General features: G+C 51.2%; 1 protein-coding gene across 2 annotated transcripts; it reads right to left on the reverse strand.

Moving 5' to 3' along the window:
- Window positions 1-19: 19 nt before the first annotated feature.
- On the reverse strand, window positions 20-17,662 carry LOC122384343 (cyclin-dependent kinase 12-like). 2 transcript variants are annotated; one of them, XM_043371668.1, is made up of 15 exons: window positions 17,269-17,662; window positions 12,792-13,796; window positions 11,433-12,449; window positions 10,735-10,830; window positions 10,306-10,546; window positions 9,485-9,929; window positions 9,126-9,256; window positions 4,224-4,332; window positions 3,689-3,852; window positions 3,249-3,445; window positions 2,772-2,973; window positions 2,190-2,461; window positions 1,695-1,826; window positions 828-1,008; window positions 20-440 (listed from the first exon to the last, which is right to left on the reverse strand). In XM_043371668.1, the coding sequence occupies exons 2-15, from the start codon at window positions 13,748-13,750 to the stop codon at window positions 258-260; spliced, it is 4,329 nt and encodes a 1,442-aa protein (XP_043227603.1). In that variant the 5' UTR covers window positions 13,751-13,796; window positions 17,269-17,662; the 3' UTR covers window positions 20-257. The 2 variants fall into 2 exon arrangements, with proteins under 2 accessions (XP_043227603.1, XP_043227604.1); XM_043371669.1 differs by lacking the exon at window positions 11,433-12,449 and having other exon boundaries at window positions 17,269-17,651.
- Between the last annotated feature and the right edge of the window lie 155 nt (window positions 17,663-17,817).

Here is a 17,817-nt window from a genome sequence, read left to right on the forward strand (position 1 = left end):
AGTTCCAGACAGCACCAGCCACCATCAGATAGATGTATTGAGGGTAATAAACCGTCCTAGCGCTACCACATTACACAGTCACCGCCGCACTGTGTGATAACAATGGTCGCCACGCACACACACGCGATGCGCACACGCACACACCGCTCCAGGTGTCTCTGCGGCGCCGGCCCGCCCGCCGGCGGCCGGCCAGTCCCGTTCCGTGCCGGCGGCGCGGCCCGGCCGTCCATCACAAATGCACGCGCCCGCCGCCGGTCTCAGCCGAGCGGCGAGAGCTGACAATGGCGCAGCAGCGCCGAGAGCGCCTGTTTGAGCGCCGGGGTGGCGCACCCGCCGCGGCCCAGCACCACCGTCTCCGGTCGGAGCTGGCGGCGCGCCGCTGACGCCGCCGTCAGCTGGGCACTGACCGGCTGCACCAGTCGCTGGGTCGGCGGGTCCACCTGTGGCGGGAGGCGGCGTCAGCGGACTGCGGGGCGGGGGGGGGGGGACTGGGAGGGGGGTGAGCGGGGAATGGGAGCACATGGTCAACAGATAACAGCAAGACACAGAGGCGACACACGCGAAGGCAAGCTATTGCTTATAACGCTCACGATATTGGTTTATTGGTTTGCACTGATCTCGTGAACATACATACAATAAAGTGCAGGAATAAAGCTGAGACAAACAAAGTAAACGAAATTTGAAAAGAGCTTTGGCGTCACAATTCATAGAGGAAAGGTAGATGATTTGGTCACCTATCAGCCTCGTACCCAACAAACACTAAGCATCACCTAAATCCACTGTGTCACTCCTATCCATCCCTCCCATCATCCCTCTCCTTTCCTCACCGGACAATTGACAATATTGGTGAGGAGCTCGTAGGTGACCGGCCGCCGCTGCCGCACCAGACTGCGCATCTCTGCCAGCAGCATGGCCAGTCGTTTGTGCCGCTCGCCGCTCTCCGAGGGAGATACAGCCGCCTGGCCCTCAGACGGGGGCGCAGAGTTGGGCTTGGAGCCGCCGCGTGACCTGTGGGGAGGGGGAGGTGTGAGGTCAGGGGGTCGGGAAGAGAGGACTCGTCTAATGCGTGGGTGAGTGTATGACTGGGGGTAGACAGAGAAGGGCATAATGTTGGTCAAGAGGGAGGCTGGCAATGAAATGAAACATTAGACTCATCACTGGCGTAACAATAACACAAAGTCACGAAGCATGCATAACGCGGGATAAAAAACTTCGAAGATTACTCAATCTGACGACGCAACGATAACACCTGACAAGCACGCAAAAAATTCAGCGCACGCACAGCTGCAGCCACAGAACAATACCAGACACCCAGCAGCCTAATCGTCCCGCCTGATCCCCGCAAACCCTGTCGACCTATGCAACATCACACGAGACAATAATATTCATCCTCCAGTCCTCACCCAACACCCCTCCCCTCCCCAAATTAGACAACCCACTCCAAACTGCTACGCCTCTTTCCAATCACCTTCCTCCCCCACTCTCTCCCGGTCGTCCCCACCTTCAATGCCCCTCTCAGACGCAGCCGCCGCCCCCTCTGTCTGTCTGTCGGTTAGGTCTCTCTGTATCTGTATCTCTCTGTAAATATATGGTCTCTCCCTCTCTCTCTCTCTCTCTCTCTCTCTCTCTCTCTCTCTCTCTCTCTCTCTCTGTCTCTGTCTCTGTCTCTGTCTCTCTCTCCCTCCCTCTCTCACCTGCTCGGCTCGTCCCGTTCCCGCTCGCCGCCCGGCCGGGACACGTCCTCCTGTTGTTCCCGCATCTGCCGGCGCCGGTTCTTGGACCACATCTCGTGACAGTCCTGCCACACGGGAAACTTGGGTGGCGTCCTGGCGGAGGGTGATATAGGCAGTCAGCAGGGGTTGGCTGTTGATCCCGTTGGGACAGGTGGATGCGGTTGGGGGAAAGTGAGCGTGTAAGGAGATCGAATGCCAGACAATTGGCTTAAGAGGAGTCGGTGCACGGCTGAAGAAGACACAATAGTGGAAAGAACGATGAATACGTCTGCCACTGCACATTACGCCAACGTCTGTCAGATATTCATCATCATCTGGTCACAAACACTGAACAAGTGTGCCCCCACGTCTCTGATACTGCTGCTTATCTGAGCCGTGGATATGCCAGCCATGATCCAGCATGTGCAACTCGTCTGCTTTATGCTCTCTTTACCTTTCTCCATCGCCTCCGCTTACCTGTCCGGATTGACCGACTTGAGCCAGGGACTTTCGAGCGCATCTTTGGCCGAGATGCGCTTCTCTGGGTCGAGCTCGAGCATCTTGTCCATGAGGCTGAGCGCGGCCGAGGGCATGTGCCAGAACTCCTCCTTGAGGCGCCGCCGGTAGGGCTTCTTGGGTCGGAGGGTGCTCCACAGGGGCAGCTGTACGACCTTGGGCCATACAGACGGACACGGGGAGCCGCACAGCCGGGAGATCATCTCCAGCTGGGCCATCTCCACGTTCGCTCCCTGACGACAGACGGATGGGGAGGCGGTGAGGGGGAGAAGTGATTCAAATTAGTCAGAATTTCGCGAAGATCAAGGACGCAACAATCGAAGAACACATCTCAAACACCTGCGTCGAATACATGTCAGTGCATTTTTTTTTTCTTGCTGCAGTCGCGCATGCCACGGTGCACTATGTATAATCCGTTTCGGGTCTTAAGTCGGTTAGCATGAAACAGACCCCACACATACGACATCGGCCGCCGTCATACTTCCCGCCAAACAGCAGCTTCGTCCTACATGCACCCTCCCCGTCCCAGCACCGTCCACCCACCTGGAAGAGCGGCTTCTTCTGGAAGAGTTCGCCGAGGATGCAGCCGCAACTCCAGACATCCACTGCCGGCCCGTAGCGCTCCTCTCCGAGCAGCAGCTCCGGCGGCCGGTACCACAGCGTGATCACCTTGTTGGTGTACGGACGAGACTCCTCGGCGTTGTACAGCCGAGCCAGACCGAAGTCGCCCAGCTTCACCTGTCCCCTGTGGAAGTGATAAGGTTTGTGAGACGAGATACACACTGGTGAGAATTGAGGGAGTGTAGGACTGTGTAGAAATTCAGCAATGGCACGGAGGTAGAATGAATGACAAATAACGAACAGCTGACTGACAAGGCAACGACAGACGGCTGACAAACAACGTTGAGCGACAGCCAGGTAACTTATCAACAGGCCCGACGAACGGGAGGGCAAGACCAAAGCTCAGCAACCCCTCACAGACGACTTTCCAAGCCCATGTTCAGCCGAGCAGTATCTCACTGGTTGTTGAGCAGAATGTTGCTGCACTTGATGTCCCTGTGAAGGAAGTTTTTCCGGTGGCAGTAGCTGAGGCCGTCTAACAGCTGGCGCATGATGCTGGCGTTGCAGGGTTCGTTGAAGTCCACCATTCCCGACTCCAGAAGGCCCATCAGATCATGGTCCATGTACTCAAACACCAGGTAGAACGAACCCTTATCCTGTTCGGCGGGAAACAAGGGTCAGAAATACAGCAGCTGCACCGCCAGGCTCAGTGGTGTAGCGAGCGAGAAATAATAACCGCCACGATGATGGAAAACAAGATGCCAATCTCCGGGTAATAAAATGAGAGCCCTACTAAGTTTAACTCCTTTAAGAGTTTGCAGTTATAGTAAGTCAATAATTACATCAACCATCAATAAGAATAACCGCGAGGGACCGTCTAGCAGCTGTCAAACACGCACCTTCCGGAAGTCCACAGCCGTCTGTTTGTCGGTGACTATCTCCTTAATATTGACTATGTTCCTGTGGTTGAGCTGACGCAGGATCTTGATCTCTCGGACGGCCGTGATCGGGAAGCCCTCCTTCTCATTCTCGAGACGGACCTTCTTCAGGGCCACCACCTCGCCTGCGGGTGGGGTGTATGACCGTGTTAGATAGGTGGAACAGGCCGGCAGTGGCAGTTGGCCATACAGCGCAGTGCCCTGAGCGCCACTAAAGAGACGTCGCGACAGCTCAGTGACTGTTTCCAATCTAGCCAGGCGGAAACATCCACTTCAAGCTTGGTTCAGAAGTAATCAGAACAAGTAACTGCCTCTAGTTCGGAAATAACAGATGTAATGACACTTGACAACGTATCTAACAGGACGAGACTAAATCACGCTCCGATTACTGTACCGGAAAAACACCAACAACACATCGGCAGCATATTCTAAGGCCCAAGGATTAATCACAGTACTCATTTCCAGCAAATTTCATTTTAATCTGCCTCCCACTGACCGGTATCGAGATTTTTCGCCTTGTACACTTGTCCGTAGGTGCCCTGGCCGACCTGCGCCACCAGCTCGAAGGCGTCCACACACCGGTCGCCCCACGTCTTGCTCTCCGCCTGAGGATGGGGAGGGCAGGCGGTCAGACGCCGGTGGTCATAATACAGGGACACTGGAAAGCTTTACCAAAGCGATACAGAGCCGGCATCGGTTACCATCATGTAGGTACACATCATTTTGCATGCGATTCTTGATAGTATCATGGTAGTGAGCATATGTATCACTAAACATTAAATTTAATCACAAGTGTGTAACTGATCCTAACTTAGCTTATGAAAAAATAATTCGATCTTATTCTGTTGGAATACAAAAGTTTAGCAAAACTTTTGTACCATCGCGAAAAAACACACCAATTAAACCCTGGATCACGCCTGGCATCTTGGCCTCGATATCCAGAAAAAATGAACTATTTCTGTTAAAAAATAAAGAGCCGGTGCTTGAAAATACAAATAAGTATCGCAAATATCGTAATTTACTTGTGAAAATAATAAGAGAAGCAAAGAAAGCATATATCCAAGCTAAACTTAAAACATCAGACTCTAAGGAAACGTGGAATATCATCAAGGAATTGTCCACAGGCTCCTCCGAAAACATCAAATTACCTGAGGCATTCAAAACAAACAGAGGCCTAGTCCAAGACACCAAAGAAATAGTTACTATGTTTAACAAATTTTTCACGAACATCGGAAAGGAGCTGAAAAGCAAGATAAGAGAAACTGAATGCAATCCATTGGATTATCTTCCTAACTACGTAGGAATACCACTTCATCGATTCTCTGCGACAGATGAAAATGAAGTAAAAAATATTGTGAACAATATGCGCAATGTGGGAAGTGGTCATGACAAAATAAATACAAAGATATTTAAATCAACATATACATCAATAATAGCTGAAATTGTTCACTTAATGAATCTCTGCCTTCACCAAGGTGTGTTTCCCACCTTATTAAAAAGAGCTGTTATTAAGCCCATTTATAAGTCTGGGGACAAACAGTTATTCAATAACTACCGACCAATTTCTTTACTGCCGGTCATCTCGAAATTACTAGAAAAACTCATTTATGCTCGTTTAAGTGAACACTTGACTCAAAATAACATCATCTGTGATAATCAATTTGGCTTTAGGCAAGGTATGAGTACTGCGCATGACATTTGAAGTGACTGGGCCGCATTTACTTAATGTCGTGAACTCTTCCATTGTGTCGGGAGAGCTGCCAGTGTCGTGGAAAATCGCAACAGTTTCTCCCATCCATAAAGCAGGGAGTACAGCAGACCCCAGTAATTACCGGCCCGTATCAATTTTGCCAACCGTCGCGAAGCTGGTAGAGAGTGTTGTCTGTCTCCAACTGATGTCGTATCTACTGTCACACAACATACTCTGCGATGAACAGCATGGGTTCCGGCCGGGCCGATCCACGGAGTCGGCGATGCTGGACGCTGTTGGGTATTTAATGGACGGCATGGACCGTGGGTTCATTGGCTGCCTTACCACGGCCGATACGTCCAAGGCGTTCGACAGCGTTCGGCATCCCCGGCTCCTGGAGAAGCTCGGCTGGTACGGGATTGATACCCACTGGTTTGTGAACTGGCTCGGCGGGCGCAGACAGGCTGTGAGAGGTGGTGCAGGTGACACGCTGCCCATTACGCATGGCGTGGTGCAGGGGTCCCTGATCGGCCCAGTGTTATTTTTAATTTTTACAAACGATTTAGTGTCCTACATAGACACAGAGGAGTCCAAAATAGTCATGTACGCCGATGATGTCCAGTTTTTGCACCGGAGTAGACCCGACGATCTGTCTCAACTGAAAGCGAGTGTTGAGCGCACCGTAGCCACCGCGCACAGTTGGTTTAACGAAAACAGTCTAAAAATTAACCCCACTAAAACGGATCTTATTCTTATCAAGTCAAACAGGAGGTTGTTAACCTCTGAATTTTCTGTTCAATTTGGAGATGCTTCAATCAGACCGTCTTCAACGGTGAAAGTGCTGGGGATGGATGTAGACGCAGGGCTGACTTTTGAGAAGCATGTGTCTGGCACAGTCAGACGCTGCTATGCCACACTCGGAGGCCTATCAAAAATGGCTGGCAAATTGCCGGAGTCTGTAAAGAAAATGATTGTAGAAATGCTCATCTTTCCACATCTCGTCTACTGCTCTACTGTATGGGCTGGTTGCAACGCCACCCAGCGCCATCGGCTACAGAAAGTGGTAAACCACTGTGCGCAGGTGGTGAAGGGGGCGAGGAGACGCGACCATGTCACGCCGTTGTTAGCGAAACTGGAGTGGCCGTCACTCGACAACCTTGTGGCCGAGCGCGACGCATCGCAAATGCACTACTTGCTCAATAACGACCAAGCGCCAACCGGCCTCACGGCCCAAATCGCACACCGCAGTGACGTCTCCACCAGGGACACGAGGGGCTCTCTAGCCGGCTCGCTGCAGATCCCTCGAGTGCGCAGTGAACACGCACGGAAGTCGTTCTTTTGTCGTGCTGTCTCACTCTGGAACCGCGCTCCTGCGGAAGTGAGAGAGTCCCGCTCTGCCAGAGTCTGTCGGAGAAGGGCGAGAAAGTGGCTGACGACCTCCACCTAAATAGGACACTGATACTTTTTTTTAAATGGTGTTGATAACTTTTAGGCGTGTTTCATGTGTATTTTAATATTTTTAGTGTAGGGTGCAATCTTACTTTTATGCTGCATGTTTTACTTTTAATAGGTACCTGATTTTATGTAAACCTGACACTTGTTCCGAAAAGCCATCGAATGTGGACGAACATAAGAATACATGATGATGATGATGATGACGTACATGCCTATCGTAATTCTTCAAGAAAAAATTGTAAGTGCTTTTGAAAGTAACTTGAACACTTGCGGAATTTACCTCGACCTCCGCAAGGCTTTCGATACAGTTGATATCGAAATATTACTTTGTAAGCTACATAAATATGGCATATGTGATGAAGCACATATGATGCTAAGATCATACTTGAACGAACGCACTCAATGTGTACAAATTGATGACATTGAATCATCTATTCTTCCGATAAACATCGGAGTACCTCAGGGATCTATTTTAGGTCCACTTCTTTTTATATTGTACATAAATGATTTTATCTCCGTATGTGATGAACACATATCTGTACTTTTATATGCTGATGATACTGCCATTTTCATAGAAGGAGAAAACGAAAATGTACTTCAAGCTAGAGTAAATACATTAATGCCTAAAGTTGCTGAATGGTTTGCTTCCAACCAGTTGTCTTTAAACTCTGATAAAACGTACTATCAGATATATACCAATAAACGGACAGATTTTGAACTAGCAATTCAAATTGATGGTGCTGAAATTGTCCGTGCAAACACTGTTAAATACCTTGGTGTATTTATTGATGAAGACCTTAAATGGAAAACACACATAGCCAAACTGCAAACAACATTGTCGAGAAACATTGGAATGATGAATAGGTTAAAGTACCTCTTGGGCACAAAACACCTTTTGTTATTGTATCATTCTCTTTTCCAGAGTCATGTCAACTACTGCTGCTTTATTTACACTAACACTTATCCAAATAGCTTAAGTGAATTAGAAAAACTTCAGAAACGAGCTGTTAGAATAATCGATGGACAGCCAAGACTGGCTCATACTGCGCCAATATTCAGGAAATTTAAACTTCTTAAACTTAGGGATCTTGGGCATCAACAAATGTTATTACTATTACACAGAAAACTTAATGGGAACCTGCCATCTGCTATTGCTGAGCTTTTTGTAACCTCCGAACCTACTAGAATTAATCGTTCCGTTAAACATTTCTATGAGTCATTTGCATATAGAGTTTACAAAACTCATACTTTATCATGGGCTGGGCCTAGAATTTGGAACAGAATTATGGTACCTTTATTTCCTAGACTTTCTACGGTGCCAACTTCGAAATCCGTTATCAAAAACATCTCCAAAAGTTTCTTCCTAAGCCAGTATGGTTGATTCATTGAATACAGTGTTTCTCATCAATATATGTTCCATGTATATTAGTATGTACGTTTTATACACATAAAAAACATCTTTATTATCGAGTAGCTAGTTCTGTTACCCGTCCTTCCTTTTCGGTTACCCCTTTCCCATTGTGTGTATGTGATTTTTTGTGTTCTTTGTTTTTGTTTTTGTTTTTTTGCTTGTTTTTTTTTTTTTGCGTCTTTTGATATCGCCTGCCAGTCTCGTTATGTTGCCTTTATTGATTTATTGCCTTACCTGTCCTAATTTCTACACCAGCCACTTCGGAACTGGCCTCTGTGGGCCGTCTGACAACAAGCCTTGCTTAGTTGGACGGCCCTACAGAGGCTCAGTAAATGACCCTGCCTGAATTTGACCAGAGATGTTACCTACAACTATCCACTATGTATGTATGACTGTATCCCCCTCAGTTGTCTTCCTCCCACTAACATTCCCCTGTGTGAGTGAGCATCAGTGGGCGTTTCAGGGATGTAGGAGGGCAGTCACTAACTGTTTGCAGTTGTGACTACTTTGCTTCTTTTATACCATCTATTAACAGCATGCTTACTCCTCTGATATTCGCCTTCTTTTGTTTTTTTCCTTACTCTTAGCAGGGAGTGCCGCGACTTGTCATATTAAGTTTTCTGGTGTTAACGTAAGGTTCTGTGTGTCGCTGGGATAGAGGGAGGGGGCACTCCTGGTCACCTGTTCATGGGTGGCGGTGTAGAAAAAGAAAAAAAAAGTGTGACCTTGATTTATCATCCTTATCAAACACTTCTCCACATCACGCCAGCAAGTAAACAGACACCGGGACGAGTTGCGACCTTCCCCAGTCCGATTGCGACACTCTCGGCGCACAGACTGACCTCACGGCATTTGTGGATGATGCGTGGCCGTTTGAGGTTGCGCACCACGCGCCGTCGGGCGCCCATTAGCGACATACTGCCCGACATGTTACTGTCCTCGTCGCCTGAGGCGTCATCTGACCCGGCGACCACTGTTGGACAGACACAGAGGGGAGGTCAGACACGCCTGGCACTGGCTTATCATGAGCGATATTAGCGTTCCTTTCAAAGGAAGGAGAGCCGAAAGTTTTTGTAATTAAAAACAGACGATATGAAATTTCAAATGCCATTGAAAGCATAGCTGCACTTTGGGATGGTGCTTGTATAATGTGTTTGTATAGAGTATACCCCTGCGCCTAAAACAAACGCCTTAAACCGACCTGGCGGCATGGGCAGGTCCCTGATGAGCCGGTCGACGGCGCGCCGAGGCACCGGCTTCTGCTCGGGCGAGAAGTTGTCGGGCGACGAGTCAGCACCCTCCAGCTCGTCCCCCGTCATGCCCGGCGGCATGGGCAGCTTGGTCAGGCTGGGCCGGCCGCCGACCGTCGCCGGCGCCGGGGTGGCCGGTTTGGAGGGCGCCGCCGCCGCCGCCGCCGCCGGAGCGGGCTTGGCTTCGGCTGCTGCCGTCGTTACCGTCGGCGCCGACGCGGTGGACGAAGACACGGTGGCGGTGGCGGCGGAGGTGGAGGCCGCCGCCGCCGCCGGCGCCTTCCCGTCCGGCCGGTCCTGACTGACGATGCGCGGGGGCGGCGGCGGGGGCGGCGGAGGCGGACTGACCTCGATCACATCCTCGTCCTGATCGTCCTGAGCGCGGCCGGCCTTGTCCTGTACGAGCGACAGGTTAGAGGTTAATCAGTGCACGTGCACAGCGTGGACAGCTGACAGGGATGCAATTTAATAATGAAACTGGAGCTAAACATTCCCCTTGGCAAACCCAACAGCTGTGCACAGCCTAGCATTTAGCTATATCCACCATCTAACAGAATAAGTAATCACAAATTAAATGTAGAGAAAGAAGCAAAGGAGTTAAAAACTCATACTACGTGGTTTTATACAAAATGGTGACACTAGTGGACTAGCAGGCAGAAACCCCAAAAAGCACTGCCGCTATATCATTTCTCACATGTCTCAAAGGCATTCAGTTCAACGTCATTCCTAACATCCCGCTGAATCAACGCCATTTTGCCATCGCAGCTCATACCTTCTCCTTCTGGAAGAAGGGCATCTGCAGGGCCTTCTCCCTGATCTTCTTCTGTTTGACCAGCTCGGCGAACAGTGAGGTCTGGGACATTTTGGCCTCTGCCGTCAGCTCGCGGGCGGATGGCGTGCTTCGCCGGGGTGGCGGCGGCGGGGGTGAGCCATGCCGACCGCGCGACGACCGGCCCGAGTGAGACGGCGACCGGGAGCGGGGCGAGCGGGGCGAGCGTGACCGTGACCGCCGCCTGGCGACACACAGGGCAGAGGTCAGAGGTCAGAGGCCAGAGGCCAGAGGTCAGTGGTCAGAGGTCAGATGTCAGAGGTCAGAGGTCACAGCTCAGTCAAGCGACAGAAAATGGCACTGACTGGGGAGGAGAAACGACAGCTCATGCAGTTTCGTGTCACTACTTTACAGTGAGCAATTCGGACCGACCTGGAACGTTTTCTGCTGTACGGGGAACTGCGCGAGCTCTTCTTGGAGGGACGGACCGGACTCCTACTCCTCGACCGAGAGTAATTCTTCTTGTGCCTGCAGGAAACACGGTCACACAGAACGTCAAGCGACTGGAAACTTACCGAATACGATTCACGCTGTACAACATCCAGATGAATGCATACGTAACTTGAGTGGTGGGAAAGCTATTAAACACGTGCAAGAATCTCTTAACACATCGGTCGATAGTGGATTCGGGAGAACTGTCTGCCACATTCCTGGTTACGATAGGAATGTTACGTTTACTAAACGATTGTGTTTATCTTAAACCAGGCAAAGTTGATAAGGCTAGTGCCGTGAAATGCATAGCATACCGTCCACAATCACACAGAAAAGGGCACTGAACCCAAACACAATCACACATTTCTAGGCCTCTACTGAGTAAAAAAGTTTTAAACAGAAAATGCTGTTACTCGTCAGCACTGCCAGTAATTCATGCTGTGATTGAAATGAGCCCAACAACAATTAGATTATATTTCATATATGTCGATACCACACCATGCATTTATCTAAAAAAAAAAATCATGCAACAAATCTACATTCCAGTTCTAAGAGTCACTGAAAAGCATGCTTTTATCAGAGGCAATCTCTTACGACACCGCTGTCCATCGGAACTTATGTCAAAGGAAGGAGGATACCTTTTACGAGATTTGGAACGGCTGGATGAGGACTTGTGCCGATGTTTTCTCTTCTTCCTCGAGGAGGGAGACTGGGACACAGTTTGGTTCAGCTGTCGGAGGCACTGCCGCGACGACTGCTGGCGCTGCTCGGGCCAGGGCGGCTCACCGGAGGGGCCGTGTAGGTGCCGCTGGTGACCTGCGGCCGAGGCAGCCGCCGCCGCCGCGGCCGCCAGGACCACCGCCTGCTGCGGGTGGTACGAGTGACCACCCGGGCCGTGGGGCATCCTCGGGTGATGGAAGGGCGCCGCGTGCTGCGTCGGTCCCGGACCGGCCGCCCACGGCGGCGGCAGTCCCGTCCGCGGCCAAGGCGGCGGCCGCCAGTCGCCCGGCACGGACGGAGGACGGCACCCACCCGGCCACGGAGGCGCCGACATCGCGGACGGCACAGGAGCCGACTGCCACCGAACCCAGCGAGGCGGCACGGCAGCGGCGCCGCCCGCCGGACAGCCGCCCGGCCACGGCTGGGGTGGCCGCTCCAGCTGCTGTGACGGGTGTGGCTGCTGGGGTGGTCTCTGCGGCTGCTGTGACGGATGTGGCTGCTGGGGTGGTCTCTGCGGCTGCAGCTGCGGAGATATCTGCGGTCGGGGCGGCCTCTGCGACTCAGCCTGCCTTGGTCTCTGCTGCTGCGGCGGCAGGTAGGGTATCTGCCGACGCACCATCGTGATCAGCTGGCCCAGCGCATCCACCTTAGACTTCGCCGGCGCTGGCGGCGAGCCCTCACTGTCGCTGTAGCTGACCAGACGCGGATCGTCCGCCGCCGCTACCGCCGCCAGCTTCGAGCGGGCCCGTGCGAGTTTCGCCGCGGCCGCTGCTGTCTGTGACGTTGTCGGCTGCTCCGTCTGGGTATCGGGCGTCGCTGCAGCGGCAGACGGCGGGTTGGATGGACGTGTGGCAGGTCCGACCGGTGTGTCGGCCTGAGGCTGGCTGGATACGGATGTCGGCTCTGGAAGATGGCCGTTCGCCGCCACTGGTGGACTGGAGAGGGCAAGGGGACGACGGAAGGAAGAAGTGAGATAGGGGATGGTGATGACGCATTGCTGATGGTCATGATCTTCATTAGGACCCATAAAATGACGACACTACGGAAAACCGAACAGAAGTCTAGCATAGTCAGGATATGAAAAGAAGCAAAACACCACAAGTATTCAACCATTCGCCAGCCCACACACATATCATGCACATGCCAATGCAATAAATAAACATCACCAAACATTCTGAAAATCTGTATTTAACCAGCACCGCCACAAGCCTTAGTCTCAGTCCCAGCACCATCGTCTCTCCCCCATGCCGTCTGCAGCATGCCGATCGCGGACTCACCTGGGCGGTGGAGACCTGCTGTGGCTGCGACTGCGGCTGTGCCGTCTCCGCCGCTCCCGCTCGCGACTCCGCGACCGAGACTTGCGCCGCTTCTCTGAGGGCTGCGGCGGCGGCGGCGGCGGTGTGTGGGGCCGCCCACGGCCCGACCACCGGCCACTGTCCGGTGACGGTGGGGTGCGAGCTCCCCGCGGCGGCGGCGGTGGAGGGGGAGACTCGCGCAGGTCCCTCAGGTCGCGCAGTTCGCGATGGTTGCGCAGCTCGCGGTGGTCGCGCAGACCGCGCACCAGCGGAGAGTCGCGCATATCCCGCGAGTCCCGGCCGTCACGGCGCCTTAGGTGCGCCCGGTCGCCGTTCGGCGAGCCGGCCAAACCGTCTGAGAGAGGGGTGTCCGGACTGGGCGGCTGCAGCATGGCCCGGCGCCGCGACGCCTTGGGCTCTTTGCCGCGGTACACTGGGGCACTGGTGGCCGCCTCCTCGGGCGAGGAGAGCGGACTGGCACTGGGTAGCCGCTCATCGGCCTCTGCGTACCGATGGCGCTTCCGTTTCTTCCGGCCGCCACCACCGCCGCCCCGGTCCTTGTCTTTCTCACGCTTCTTTTTCTTCTTCTTATCCCTGGCTCGGTACCGATCGTTCGCTTCTGGTGAGTCCGGCATCGCGTGGCCGTGGTCAAACAGATCTACCGGTTGCGGGGGAGGCGGCGGCGAGGGTGAGGGTAGCAGCGGCGGCGGTGACAGCGGCGGGGGGATTATCACAGGTAGCGGCGGCGGCGGCGGAGGAGGAGCGCGGCGGCGGCGCCGGCGGCGCGGACGGCGCGGGGCCTCCGGCGAGAGTTCTCCGTCGCTGAGGTTGCGGCGCCGCGCCGAGGTGCTGTCGTCACTCTGGATCTCGCCAGCCTCGGGTCCGCTCAGCGCCTCCGACGACACGTCCGAGTACTCGACCAGAGGCTTGCCGTTCATCATCGTCTCGGCCGGCGAGCTAACCCAGCTGCCACATCGCCTCGGTCCGCTGCAACAGCCGCCACAGGCGCAGGTCAGCCGCCAGGCCGGGCAGGGTCGGTGAGTCTAAAGTCAGCGACGAGGAGTGTTTTGATTTTTAGAAAGGAACTACTACTTCATGTTTGAGATGCTCTGTGGTTCATATTTTGAACATACAAAACTCCTAATATTCAAATATGTCGACAATACTGTTTCCTGTATCCCTTTACATGTTGGAAAAACTTTAACCCATGCCGGGCCGGGGGGGGGGGTTGAACACCCCCACTCTCGGCTCCTTCACTTCACTTGGCTCCTAGGCTAGGTCGCGTAGCGACAGCCGGTAAGCGGCATTCGAAAGAGCGTAAAAAATCATGATGAAAATACTTCAGTCATTTTTTTCGGCCAGGTCAAAGGTCAAGTCACTAGAGGTCATCCAAGGTAGAATTTTGGTAAAATTTCAAGATTCTTGACATACCGGCGCACAACTCGGGAACCAATAGAGCTACGGAGTTGCAGAAAAACGCATTCGATAGCTCTTTTAAGCTTTTTTGCTAACATGTCCTCGGAACTCGGATTTGACCTAAGATCAACGATTCAGTCTCCAGAGGGAAAAAAAGTTAAATATAACCGTTTTTAAGTAGTGTTTTTCGATTATAACTTTTGACTCAAGAAAGTCACGGCATTTATTTTGCCAGCGTGTTTCTCTCGTCGGGACGCATCAAATGAACTATAATTTGACCTTGAAAGGTCATTTGGAAAATTTGACCCCAGGTCAAGGTCATGACCTGACCGGAAAAGGTTATGCTGCACCCGACCGCCGACCCGTCTTATCCGACGTCCGACCGCCGCCGACTTATCAGCCGACCGTATCGCGGGGAGGGGTCACGACTCACGGGTGCAATTTTCCGATTCAGTGTGTCAAGTTTGCCGATGTCCCGATGTCTGAGTGTTTTGAATGACGTTCGTCAAAAAGAGGCGCCTTTCAATTTTCTCTCATTGACTTATAATGGAGAGGGCGCGAAATTGATCTGAAAGTCACCGATATCAAAATTCAGAGATATACATTTTATAAGTAGGCACTCTTTCGCTGAAAGTTTCAAGGCAATCATTCAATCGGTGTAACTAGCTAGGACGAGCATTTTTATTTTTAGGTGAGGTCACTTGACGTGACCTGGTGACCTGACCTTAAGCGACCTGGGTCCGAAATTTTCCAAACATGTGCGGAAAAGATGCATAAACAGGTGTGTCAAAAACAGCGGCACAGTTTTGAGATATCTGAAAAACCGCAGGGGGTGTCCGAACACCCTCCGGCGTGGGTTAAAAACAGGGCTGCGGAGTCGGAGTCGGAGTCGGAGTCGGAGTCGGTCGGAGTCGACAGTTGTGACCGGAGTCGGAGTCGGAGTCGGAGTCGATTTTAGAAACCCGAGCCGGAGTCGGAGTCGGAGTCACCGAAAATCTGTCGACTCCGCAGCCCTGCTAGGTCTGCGGAGTCGGAGTCGGGAGTTGGAGTCGGTCGGAGTCGACAATTCTGCCCGGAGTCGGAGTCGGAGTCGGAGCTGGTTTTTGAAAGCCGGAGTGGGAGTCGGAGTCGGAGTCGCCGAAAATCAATCGACTCCGCAGCCCTGGTTAAAAAGGAGCCAAAGTACTGAATACCACTGCTTTTTTATCACCATGCTGAATGCTGCTTTTTAGCCCATCATTTAGCTCAAAAGCACTTGAAAACTTGGATTCAAAGCCTCCTTGCCAGGCAAAATGCCTAGTATTTTGTGTGTGTGCATGCAAGAACCCTGAATCCATATACCTCTAAGGTAATCAAACATCCAGAGCTGACAGTAACATTGACCTGCAGTACAATTTTCATGCTGGCTAGTTGACGACAAAATCATCACACGACGTCTCTCGATTAGAAAGACAGCTGGCGTAAAATCGATGACATGCTCGATTGTCCTACAAGTTTGTGCAGAAGAACCGGATTCAGAAAAAAACGAGCATTATCACGGTTTGGGCCCTCAATAGTTCCAACCGTTGAGATGATGTCAATTCCGACGTTACCCTGGAAAACGAATCAGATGAAAGCTTTCACATAATTTTGCGATGTTTCGGCGGTTTGACATGTTCCGCCGACGTTAAAGATCAATTAGCTCACGAGTTATGCCATCACTTCGTACGCAATGTCAGGATCGGGAATGTTGGGAACGGGAAAAGGAAATTTTCGATGAACTCTCGTGAAGTCACGAACGGGTCGACAAACTCTCAAGACCGAGTTGCTCTCCAACAGTGTGACAACTGAATCCCCATCACATGGTGGGTCAAAAAAGTTAAATGTGGACAGGGACCACACCCACACCTACATTGTGGCCCACAAGGTAAGCAGTCATTGGAAGGCATTTTCATGCTCATAGATACCTACCCTGCATTCTGTGAGCATAGAATAAAAACATCAAGCAGGGTCAAGAAGGTCATAAAAATGATGACAAAAAACTATTTAACTGTCAGCTTCTCCAATAGATGTCTTGCTGGGAACACAAGGCAGACAAGTGGTGGCTGGTACCCACTAGACCCTGGTCTTGGAGCCTGGTCTTTATGGCAAGTGTGATACTGTTAGCACACAATTGCCTGGTACCTATATCAATTGTTATGCTCAACAGGGAAACTGCTTGGGCAGCTAAGAAAGCTGCCCAAGCTGACACCACTTGGGAGCTTGGGCACCACTGAGCTTAGGTACCACTGACAGGAGCATTAACAGGGCATAGTTAATGTGCCACTTGATGTGTCTCCAGTGTGCTCCTCCTGACTGGCTGAGATGATGATTGCACCCTAGGGAAAATGCATTTGTCATTACCATTACTAGCAAAGAAAACCTAATTCAGAGACATGAGTGTCAATGTTTACCTACTGAATTTAGATGACAGGAAAAGGGATACATGCCCTGTTTTTGAGGATGTTGTCTTTGGGTCTGTTCCAGTCACACTTCCTAACACCTCTAAACTCCTTCAAGATTGCTTCCCTGTTCCAGTGGCAGCTCTAGCCCCTATAAAGCCAAGGAGGGCCCTGTTCTAACCTCCTCTATCTTGCTCTTGGAGGAGTTTAGAGGCGTTAGGAAGTGCGACTGGAGCAGACCCTTTGTGATTACTCCTGCATGAATCATCCAGGGAGAGGGCACTTAATTTTACGCACAGGAGACAGGATCCACCATTTCTACATCACCTAAAGCTGGGGCTGACAGACATCAGCTGACTGACAAGCACATTTGAGTCAAAGTGGCAGGTCGTTTCATAACATGCAATTCGTTTACTTGTGCGATTAAATACATCTTATGAATTATCAAAATGCAAAGTAGTTGTAGATGCAACAAAATGGTGTTATAGTTGATACAATAAATTAACTTTTACATCATTTTACGAGGCTCAAAGATACAAATTTCACCAATAATCCACTAGGCTTACGCACAAGGCTCACACATAGCATTATAGCTGCAAGCAAGAAAAATCAGCTTAACTCACCTGAAATCCTGATATCGTTCTCCCGGTTGATACTTGATAAATAGGTGTATTGGACGATTGGTAAACGGTACGGAGATGGATGTCTCGTCAATCTCTATCTTTGGAAAAGAACAGCTGAAATCGAGCTGCAGAGCTGATTGAAACTTTTTCTTTTGTTATTTACCGTCTGCTGACGCTATTTTGGAACTAAAAATTATCCTTTTTATGACCGACAAATCATCATTTCCGCATATGTCAAAAGACCTCGGGATAATAATGGACAAGCGCAATGTTTGTCGTCTTTGCGGCGTGGCTGCGACAAATTCAACCACGTTGAAGGAAAATATCAGTCGGAATCTTTTAGGCAATCACTAATCAGATAAAACCATTGAGCAACTCATTAATTTCACAGTATATTTATCTAACCGCAGCTAAAAAAGAGTCAACTTTGCATACTTTGCCCTTCTCTCAAATGTGTTTTTTTTCATTTAGATGCAATTAAAATGAAGGGTTCTTTCCTTGGATACTCTCGATTTGCTCCCAATCGTCAAATACCAAAGAGCATGAAAT

The sequence above is a fragment of the Amphibalanus amphitrite genome, unplaced genomic scaffold (assembly GCF_019059575.1).
Source record: "Amphibalanus amphitrite isolate SeventyFive unplaced genomic scaffold, NRLGWU_Aamphi_draft 000187F_arrow, whole genome shotgun sequence".
Lineage (NCBI taxonomy): Eukaryota > Metazoa > Arthropoda > Thecostraca > Balanomorpha > Balanidae > Amphibalanus > Amphibalanus amphitrite.